The sequence below is a fragment of the Streptopelia decaocto genome, assembly GCF_964273445.1.
Source record: "Streptopelia decaocto genome assembly, chromosome: 25".
NCBI classification, from domain to species: Eukaryota; Metazoa; Chordata; class Aves; order Columbiformes; family Columbidae; genus Streptopelia; species Streptopelia decaocto.
In genome coordinates, this window is record NC_138680.1 from 5,109,305 (window position 1) to 5,119,907 (window position 10,603).

The 10,603-nt window shown below is 51.1% G+C and overlaps 1 protein-coding gene across 8 annotated transcripts; it reads left to right on the plus strand.

Moving 5' to 3' along the window:
- The first annotated feature begins 2,196 nt into the window (after nucleotides 1-2,196).
- LOC309450061 (uncharacterized protein) lies at nucleotides 2,197-10,081 on the plus strand. 8 transcript variants are annotated; one of them, XM_082072704.1, is made up of 9 exons: nucleotides 2,197-2,438; nucleotides 3,716-3,854; nucleotides 5,147-5,266; nucleotides 6,567-6,606; nucleotides 6,851-6,953; nucleotides 7,252-7,372; nucleotides 8,398-8,548; nucleotides 8,723-8,818; nucleotides 8,960-10,081. In XM_082072704.1, exons 3-9 carry the CDS (start codon nucleotides 5,260-5,262, stop codon nucleotides 9,066-9,068), a joined length of 627 nt encoding a protein of 208 aa, XP_081928830.1. In that variant the 5' UTR covers nucleotides 2,197-2,438; nucleotides 3,716-3,854; nucleotides 5,147-5,259; the 3' UTR covers nucleotides 9,069-10,081. The 8 variants fall into 8 exon arrangements, 6 of the variants coding, with proteins under 6 accessions (XP_081928830.1, XP_081928831.1, XP_081928829.1 ...); XM_082072705.1 differs by lacking the exon at nucleotides 7,252-7,372 and having other exon boundaries at nucleotides 8,695-8,818; nucleotides 8,900-10,081; XM_082072703.1 differs by lacking the exon at nucleotides 7,252-7,372 and having other exon boundaries at nucleotides 8,695-8,818; nucleotides 8,917-10,081.
- Nucleotides 10,082-10,603: the final 522 nt, after the last annotated feature.

A 10,603-nucleotide genomic window follows, 5' to 3' on the forward strand; every position in this document is an offset into this window, starting at 1 on the left:
AACTGTCTAAATGTAACCACAGCTTTTTGGGGGTTGTGCAAAAACAAGACAGGTATTAATTACCTAATAAAAAGACAGCAAACTACATCTAATTAACAACAGTTATTTTTTATTATTTATTTATTATTAATTATTATTATTTATTATTTATCACACTCGGAACACAGAGACACAGGGTTAACAGAGAGAAACTGGGATAATTGTGAGGGTTGGGAATTTGGACACGGCACTTTGTTGCTCCAGTGGATGTAACTAGGGTACAAAAGGTGTTTTTAACAGGTGTTTGTTAAACAAGTCAGTTTTGGTTTTATTAAACCCAACTTTGGTACAAGCAGGTACAAACAGTTATTAACAACCGTTCATTTTAATTTTTCAGTGTGCTGTCCAGTTAGGCTTCTCCAAGGGCGTGGCCTGAGAAAGCCACACCCCCAACTCCACCCCGCCCAAGCTCCGCCCCTGCCAGTCTGTGCCCTCCCCGAGGCGCGTGTTCCATACGGACCCCTCCCCTTTCATCGCGCCCACCGCCCGGCAGCATGATGGACTGAGGCCCCAGCTCCACCCCGCCCAACCTTATCCCCTGCTAAACCACGCCCCCTCAGAGCACGTGCTGTACAGAGCCCAGCCCATTCTCGGCTCCACCCCTCCCTTGCCTCCTAAGCCACGCCCCCTTCGGGCGTGTCCCATACTGACCCCACCCTCTCCCAACCCCAAGGGGCTCCTCTCATGGGGGCCTGTCCCATAGAGTTCCCAGACCTCCTCCTATAGGTCGTGACACACGGAGGCTCCACCCCCTACCCCTTTCTCCCAGGCGGGCCTGCCCATGGGCGTGTCCTCCCAGTCTCCGCCTCTCAGCACTGACCCCACCCCCTGTAGGTGGGGCCACACTCCGTTGCACCCCGCGGGCCCCCCACCCCAATACGTACACCCCTAAATAACTCCATAGCAGCCCTATGGGTGCCCCACAGGTACTGCTATAGCAGCCCCGTTCCTGCCCCATAAGCTCCAGACACGCCTCTGAAGAGCCCCTACAGCAGCCACTTAAGTGCCCCACAGGTTATCACCACAGCCGCCCCATCCCACCCCACGGCCGCCACTGCAGGACCCCTGGAGGCACGAGGGCTGGGAATCGCAGGGAGTGGGGTCAAGCTGTGACAGGGGAAAGGGCCGTCCAGGCACGGTCCACTTGGCGCGCGTAAAGGGCCCGGGGACCTTTTCAGTGCGATGCCAGCGTGTGCCGGGCAGGGCAGCTCCAGCCTGTGCCTGCATTGTTGTGTAGTTCGGAAAGCCTGCCTTGCGCCTGTCAGACGATCCTGGGGTCTCGTTGGGTTCGAGGGACACGAAAGGCATCTCGGGTGCCATCCCAGGATCTGGAATGCCGGTGCCCGCTGGCATAGTGCCAATTGGGTGCTGGTTTTCTGGTATCAACAGCGGAAAGCGTGGAGGGTTCTTGTGTTTTGGACGTTTCTGGTCAGTGGTGGTGTGGCGTTGTCCTGGTCTGTGCCGGCCAGCTGCGCTCTCTTACCCATCCAGTCTCAGGGACTGGAACTTCGAGATGCTGGGAAGAAGTTCTTAGGCGTTGCAGCAGCTTCTCGTTTGGTTGCGCCGTCTCTGCTCGGTTGCAATGCAAGACGGAAGGGTTTTTTCTGCTGTGGGGACCCACCCACCCCCCTTTCAGCGTAAAGCAAAGGAGTGCGGTTTGTTGTTTCCTTTTAAACGCGGCTGCTGGAAGCCGCGCGGCCAAAGGGCGTGGGGGTCCCGGCAGAGCAGGCGGGTGAGGATCCAGAGCGAGCCAATCAGATGGCTCAGGAGGGCTGGAGGGGCGGAGCGCTGATAGGCGGGGAGAATGGCAAGTGATGTGCGTAGGCAGCCAATGAGGTTGCCGGAGGGGCGGGCGTTGAAGTGTCCGTACTGCGCATGCCCAAATTGCGCAGTCCTCAGTCAGGTCCGACCCTGAGACGGGCACCTGGGGGCGGACCGCGGGAAGGCGCATCCAATAGGAGGACGTTGCGGTAGGGTGGAAAGCAGCCAATCAGAGCGCGCCGACTCAATCCCGTTTGGACAGCTGCCTCCCTGGCAAACGCGTCCGTGGTGTCTCGGGGCGGGTAGCGGGAGTTAACGGGGAAACGGGGGTCGGGGCGAGGGAGGGGAGGCTGTGGAGCGCTCATTTTGGCCTCTCCGTCCCTTTTGCCTCTCTCTCCCTCTCTCTGTGTCACCTTGTCTGGCTCCCTGTCACTGTCTTTCTCTGATAAGCTGACCTGCTCTTTGCCCTCCTTTTTTGTGGAATCACAGGCTCATTCTGCTTGGAAAAGACACGTGCAATTTTAAATTTGGGGTTGACTTCTAGGGTTCTTTTTCCCCATTAGTGTAAATCGATGGCACGTTGTCCTGTGGCTCAATCCCCGTTCTGTTCCGTGGAGTCTTCAATTTAGGATGTTCAGGTAAGAAAGTTTGTCCTTCCAAAAAAGGAGCAGTCATTGGTAGGACTGAGAGAGGCTTTTAAGTGCACGATCAGAATTGAAGCCAGATTGCACTTCACATTTTTGCTGTCGGTCTTGGCTTTCACTGGTTTCCCCACGGCTGCCTAGTGTTTGGGAGCTCAGAGTGGGCATGTTTTTTCCCCAAGGAGAAGCTGTGCAGAGCGGGCCAATCAGATGGCGTGGGAGGGCTGGAGGGCTGGAGGGGCGGGGCGCTGGTTGGCTGTCTAAGCACGTCAGTTGCCACTCTGTCCGCCTATCAAGTTGCTGGAGGGGCGGGCGTTGAGGGCTCCGTACTGCGCATGCTCCAAAGAGCGAGCGCTGATAGGCGGAGAGAATGGTGACTGACGTGTCACCGACAGCCAATGAGAATGCCGAAGAGGCGGGCGTTGCGGTCTCCCTACTGCGCATGCCCCTACTGCGAGCGCTGATAGGCGGCGATCGGGGGGGGGGGGAGGGGGGGTAACCGGAAGGGAACGGGAACGGGGTTCGGTGCCCAGAGAACCCGGCGGGAGAGCGCGAGGGGAACATAGCGGAGCGGAGGAAGAGGCGGCAGGTGAGTGCGGCCGCGGCCACGGGGACCGTGCCGTTGGAATGGGGGGAGCGGGATGGGCTCCGTTTCCCCCCAGCCCTTACGGCCGAGCTGGCGAAGCTGGTGGGCGGCGTGCGACCCTGAGGGCAGGTGCGCTGAAGGCTTGCGGTCTGGAGCCGCGTCTCCCTCCGGCGCAGCGCCCGTGCCCGGTACGGCAGCAAGTGTATTGAAAAGGGGGGAATTCAAGAGAAGCTGCCAAGTTAACGTATGCTGCGATAAAGTTATAGAAGATGTAGCCCTCATGAACCGCTTGACGTGAGGGAAATGCTTTCTGACCGCCCGCACGGTGAGGGGACATTTTTCACCTTTTAGATCCTTCTGCATGACAAGAGGGAGACAGAAGGTTAAGTAACACATTGTTTAGAAGCTGAGAGCTTAGTTTATATTTAACTAATAATTAACAGATGAATTGTCAGTAAGAAACTAAACAATTATAACTAACATGATCAAATATTTCTAAGTATAAATGTATGTCAAACTTTTCAAAAATCGTAATACATGTGTAAGAATTATGCGAACAGAAGCGATGCAAGAGCGTCAGTGGAGCACTTACAGAGGACGACCCCCGCGTTCCCCAGCGCCGATCAAATAAAGAATGCAGCTTAGCAGCGCCGCTGACTCTGCCGTCCCGTTTCTTTCCCTGTTTCAGGCGGCGAGGCGGTCAGAGGACCCGCTCTGTGCGGCCGCAGGACCCGTGGAGTCGAGGACTCTCTCGGCGCGCCCCGGGATTTCTCTGGAGAGACTCCTTGTCTTGGTCGGATCGCCGCGGGGACGGACCAGGACCTCTGGTGAGGAGTCTTTCTTTGCTGAGAGCTGGGGCCGGGCTTTTGGGATCGGTTGTTCCGGTGCTCTGTTGCGGTGTAAAGCCGGCTCTGTATGTAGCGGTGAGGCGTACCGTAGTTCGGTTTAATTCTTGGATAGGCCTTGGTTCTGACTGTGCACTCGAACGGCAAAAACTACAGCAGAAGCTGCTGTGGCTTTAATGTGCAAGGGCCTTGAGCGTTGTGAAGCCACCTGTGTTGCAGAGTGTCCTGGTTGTGGTGCTGAGCGTTAGATGGATTTGAGCTGCGTAGCGGAATTGTTTTTTTTTTGGAGAGGGTGGGATAAACTTGGAGCACAACTTGTGAGGGCGGTATGTCGTGGGTAGGTTTTAGTATTAAAATAAATAACTTACGCTTCTTCTATGGATAAACAATGTTTAATCCAATTCCTTGTATTTCTTAGACGTGTTCATTAGAGCATAAGCAAAACAGCGCTGGGTGCGTGGATGATTCGCTCCGCCCAACACGCACACCTTTAACAATAATAAGTATGCTTAAATACAGATAGGCATTACATATTCGTAATGATCCCAGGAACACCTATACGTATTCATAACCTTTCCCTGCTTCTGCTTAAAATGAGTCTCAGATAACCATTTCCATAGACCCTTCCCTGTTGCGCCTGCGCATTGCCACTTGGTGAATTTGAGGGGGGGTCTTTGGATGAAGGCTCCTTCAGCTTCGTCACAGTGAACTTTTTACCTTTGGCTCATTATGTTGAATGGGCTGGAACCCAAGCTGCCAAGTCAATTGAAACCAGACTGGCGCTCCCTTTTGCTGTAAATCTTCGTTATCTTGTCTCCTCAAGTTTCCAGCTGGGTACAGTGAAACTTCTTCTCTTGGCATTCGATGGGGTTCTGTTCTTCTTAATATAAAGCTCTAAACTAAGCATTTATTGTGTGACTAAGCCTTAAAGTGTTAGTTCGTTAGTAGGCACCCATTATAAGTTTTAGTTAACCCTTAAAATGTTAGTTCCCTCTGTCAATATAACTTCATATCCAAGTTTCATGGAGCTTAACCACCTTTTCCTTTTTCCAGGTTCAGAGCCCGTGCCTCATTTGGTTATATCTGTAAACATTAAACATCTTAGCACGAATCACAAGTGCATTTTTCACAGTTCCCCCGTTTTCTTTTTATCCTCTTGATTCGTGCTTTGGCCTCAAAGTAAGCTAGCACTTGCCTAGCGGCGGCCAGGTCCAGTTTGGTGTTATCTTTGAAAATCATCAATTTATACCCTGTTCCTTTTGTTGCCATTTCAGGATCTGTAGGCACGGCTGAGATTTGCATGCCTTGGACTACTGAATGTATTAACCGAATAAAGCACGGGATCATACACGGTACAAACAGCTCCCCCAAATAAGTCATCCCACCAATGGCCGGTAAGTATAGAATTCCATTTCTGTACTGGTACATGCGCAACTCGTTTTATCTCCTCTGCTATTTTCATTATAGCTTCCCCGTTACCATCTATTTCTAAACAACACTCAGAAGTATTCAATTTCCCACAGACACCCCCTTCTTCAGCTAAAAGATAATCTAAGGCTACCCGATTTTGGTCCACTGCAGCCCTGGTCTGAGACAATTGTCTCGCTATGAGATTCAGTGCCTCAGCTGTCCGGTTGCTTATTATTTCAAGCACTGCTTGCAACCGGATAATTCGGTTTAGCATATATATTGGGGTACGGTATCCCCAGCTTCCATCTTGGGCCCAGGTGGCTGGATCATAGTATTCAATTATCCTTTTCGCAGGCCATTCATCATCTTTCCAAGTTTGTGTTCCTCCTATGGGGACATTTATTAAACCCCTTTTCTCTCTATTTAAAGTTTCGTACAGAGGTTTCCCCAGATGACTCCCTTTTTCCTTTAGTAAAAGGAAAAATGCTGGTTGAATTATCCCTATTGTACAAGACCCTCTCCATTTAGGCATTAACTCATTCTAAGCTCTATTCCCACATATCCAAAATAATCCATCGGGGGCTTTCCATGGTTTGTTGACATCGGTAGAGCCAGGATTCTGCCAATATCTCCTTAAATCCCCCATTTCCTCCAAGGGGTTTGCTTTGCTTCGATTCTTCCAGCATGTCGTTTCATTTCCCAGGCTACAATTTCGAGACCAATATCCATTAGGTGGACCTGGCCACCGAGTGGGAGGAGTAGAGGTATTTGATGAATTTGCCCGTAACACTAACTTACAAGGGGTTTGTCCAACGTATTCAGTAAAATCCAGTTTACCATCATCCCTTGATATGCATATCTGCCCTATTATTAAGTGACTTAATACCCATCCTTCTGGTCTTTTTTCTCGAGTTACGTGAGTTCTGTTCCGTACCAGTAATCCTTCTGGGCTTACACTCTCTCCTCTCCAAGGCCACCGTTCTGCCATTGGAGACCCCCCACATATCCAGCATGATGTGACATTTAATTCCCGGGCTCTCTTTTCCATAAGATCTATAAACAGGTTTTTCCCTACTGTTGGTAATTGTAATCCCTTGTCTTTTTTCCTTATTTCTTCATACCGATCGCTATTTTTCGGTACCAATTTCTGTTTCTCTTGCCTTCTTTTCAATTCCTGAGTGGCACTCTTAACTAACTCCTCCTTATACTGATCTTGCACCCCCCCTCCGTCTGAACAGCCGCACATACCAGCTTGTGTAAAACAGATACTCTGTTCTCCCCTAGGGCAGGAGACAGAGCCCACACCGAGTCCACCTTTCCCTAGGTGGAGTTGCTACCCGTAACTTCTGCCCTTGGATTTCACATTTTTCCAATTTTGTTCTGTCATAACACCCAGAATTAACATGAGTGTGCTAACTGAGAACATCCTGTGTCAGTCATCCTATTCTCACGCGCTCATAGCATTTGGTACAGGGGTTGGCCAGGCTAAGTTGGGAACAGTAAGTCCCCACTCCTAGCAAGAGGATCAGGTCCAGGTTTCTACACCCTCTGCCTCTCTGGCCGACCAGGTTGCAGCTGGCAGCCGAGTTCGTCATCTTCTCGGCAGCAAGGGCGGCGCGGAGTCGAGGACGTTCTCGGCGCGCCCCAGGGATTTCTCTGGAGGTGGCTCTGGTATGTACGTATGGAAATGGCATTTTAAAGTAATGAGCTGCCCAGTGGGGCTGTTTTCCTTTTCTAACTTTTTTTTTGGAGTGAATCAATGGGGGGACTCGGGGGGTGACGATGATGTTACCGGAGGAGCAGGCCAGCGAGAGCTGGGGGCTCACAGCCCCAAAATGCCTGAAGAATCACGGGCAGGGTGTTCAGTGGTAGTGTGAGGAGGAGAAATTTCTCCCTGTCTGCTGCAGGGAAAACAGAACAATCCCCCATCAAAGCTGTCCTAGAGAAATACTTGCTGTTTGTCATTCAGGCTCTAGAACGGCCCGGTGTCCTGTTAAAGGTTGCGGTGGTGCAGGTCAGGGATCCCCAGGCTGTGCCGGGCCCACAGGACGGCTGCTGGTGGAACCAAAGTCCAGGACAACTTCTCGGAGGTAAGAACCTTTCGATTTGTTCTCCTCAGGGCACATCCCTTTGCCTCTGGACCCCTCACAAGCTTACTCGTCTAATGTCGCCATAATCAGAAGGGCCGAAAAAGGGCAAAGAGGACAAGATCCTCACGATCTCCCACTTTTATATGAAGTATTCACGTGAATGGGATGTTATACACAGTTGGTCAGTTTCTCGGTCACCTGTTTCTTGTTGCCCCTCTTGCAAGATGTGAATCTGTCCTTAGCAACAAGTTAGCATTCCATTGCTCTGTTTACCACAACATGTATCTGGTTCTCCAGGAAAATGCAGCTAATATGAAGCTTTAGCTGACAGGCAAATTCACTAAAAGAGAAACTTGGTTTTTAACAAAGCCAGGACAGCCCCCCACCGCGAGGGGCATGTTTTTTTCCCCTAGGAGTTCAGAGGGGGGGGACCCAGGAGTTCAGAGGGGGGGGACCCAGGAGTTCAGAGGGGGGGGACCCAGGAGTTCAGAGGGGGGGGACCCAGGAGTTCAGGGGAGACAGAAATGATGCACAAATGAGATTTGTGCCGCGGCGGGTCTCAGTGTCGCCGTCCTGTGGACAAAGCGCGGTGCTGCACCCGGCCGCCCCAATGCGGTGCCGCGGCGCGCCTCACTGCTGCCGCCCTGTGGCGAAACTCGGGTACTGCAGCGCACGGCTGACAGGCAAATTCACTAAAAGAGAAACTTGTTTTTTACCAAAACCAGGACAGCCCCCCACCGCGATCCCCTCAGAACTCCTCTGATTCCCATCTGCTCCTCTCAGGACAGCTGAGCTTGTCTTTTGTGACCCTGAGAGCCCCCATTTACCTTCTTTTACCTACCTTTGTTGTTGCTCCCAGCCTATCCTGGTGTTTTCCATCCTTCGGGACTTCCTTATTACTGTTGTGAGAGTCAGAGAGAAAATGAGGAGTGTCTGTGACTTACAACTGTCATTGTTGGTCTGTAGTGTTTTAGAGACGGATTCTTGCGGGATTTATTTCTGGTTTGTCCTTCCCTCCTCCCCAGAACGTGGCGCTGGTGCGAGTTCCCCAGTACACGTGTGTGTGTCCAGCCGGTCCGTCTGGGGGCGAGCGCGTCAAGGTGGGCAGACGGCTGAACGGACACGCTGTCAGCGACTGCCGGACGAGCTGGGACTTCTTCGACCGTGTCCAGCCTTGTGCGTGTGGTTTGTTTTCACTTGCAGGCTGAAACAGCAGTTTCCTTAACGAAAAACACCCCAGCATGTCCCCCAAGCCCCAACAAAAATAACGCCAGAACTGCCACCGAAAAAAACACAGGGAGTTTTTAAAAAATTTCCTTTAGCTTTCTCCCCCCGCCCTGCTGCGTTTAGTGCAGTGAGTGACCGTGAGGAGCCGGCTGTGGATCTGGCTGTTGAAGGATGTGTGAAGGAGGAGGAGATGTGTGTAGAGCAGGACTGGTTGTGGAGGTGAGTGTAACTGGCTTGGGTGTGGGGTTGTAAATTCTTTTTGGAGGCTTCCTAGTTTCTGGTGTCACCTGCGGGGTGAAGTGTGATTCTGTGTGCAGGTTTGAAAGGTGCAACGTGCAGAGCTCCCTCATTTGCCACCAGATCTCCAAGTCACAGAGACAACGTTGCTGTGCAGCTGCCAAGGACAGCGCGTGTCCCGTGCAGAACAACATCCTTTGTGCTCCGTGTGCGTGTTCCTCCTTCGAAATGAAGTTGCGCTGCCCGGTGTTTCCCGTTCCGTGTGGTACCTGCTGGGCTGAGTCTCCTCCCCCCGCTCCGGTCGGTTCCGTCGCGCTGCCGCAGCCTCGGCGGCTCCATGGGGCTGGTTGGACGCGTCGTTGGCGGAGCCGGCACCGACGATCTCTGGACACGTCGAGGCGCTGTGGTGGGTTTTCCTGGAAATTCCAAGGCCCTGGTGTTTTATTATTGTAACTACTTACTTACTGTAAGACATTTAGAATGAAAACTTAAATAAGAGTAACCAGAAGAGTCTTTGGGAGTAAATAATGCCTGTCATCTACTCTAGCTGTTACTCAAAACTCTGCAGACAGTAATTATCTCCAGTTGATGTAGTAAAATTTAAAAGAGTGGAATATAAATACTGGAGCACTAATTGGAAGTAATACCTGTGGAGAAAAAATCTCTAGTTTATAATAAAAAATAATGTGTGCTAGTTAATCCGGCTGGTAGTAATGTAATGATAAAAATGTTAAAGTGTAAATAAATGAAATTATGTAGGCGTGAGCAATAACTGAATTTAATTTCAGCTATTACTTCTTGGTGAACTAGGCAGCAGTTATTCCCAATCTGAATCCTAGTTTAAAAACACATTGTTTGGAATTCCTTTTAAATGCTAAAGGCAGAAAACTAATGTGGAGTCACTGGTAGCTCCATTTGCACAACCGTTATGAAATAAACTGCAGGCAGGCACGAATGACTGCATAGGAACCAAAGTAAGGAAGCTTTAGATTTTAAACAGCATTGGAAAGTAATCGGGAGTGTTTAGTATTTAAATTCTAACAGAGCCATGAGATTGGAGGCAACAAAGCTCAGAACCAAACGGAGTCAAAACGTTACTTTTTTTTTTAAAGAGAAGTAAAAAGGAACCACTAAATAGTGGCTGTTTATAGAGGTGTTAAAAAGTTCCCAGGCAGTGATGATTCCCAATGGAACAGTAAAAGATATTTAGATGTAAAATAAAATCAGAAAACAGTGAGTTATGACAGTCTGAATTTAACCACAGCTTTTCTGGGGTTGTGCAAAAACATGACCGGTATTAATTACTTCTGAGTTAAAATAAAAAGTCAGCAAACTCGATGTGGTTAACAACAGTTAATTTTAATTTTTCAGTGTGCTGTCCAGTCTGGCCTCTCCCTCCAGGGGCGTGGTCTGACAAAGCCACACCCCCAACTCCACCCCGTCCAAGCTCCGCCCCTGCCTGTCTGTGCCCTCCCCGAGGCGCGTGTCCCTTACAGACCCCTCCCCTTTCATCGCGCCCACCCCCCAGCAGCGTGATGTATCAAGGCCCCGCCCCCATACTCAGCGCCTCCTAAGCCACGCCCCTCAGAGCACGTGCTGTACAGAGCCCACCCTTACCTCGGCTCCACCCCTCCCTCCCTAAGCTACGCCCCCTTCGGGCGTGCCCCTCTCCCTATCCCAAGAGGCTCCTCCTATGGGGGCGTGACACAAGGAGGCTCCACCCCCTGCCCACTTTCCCCAGGGGGACCTCCCAATGGGCGTGTCCTC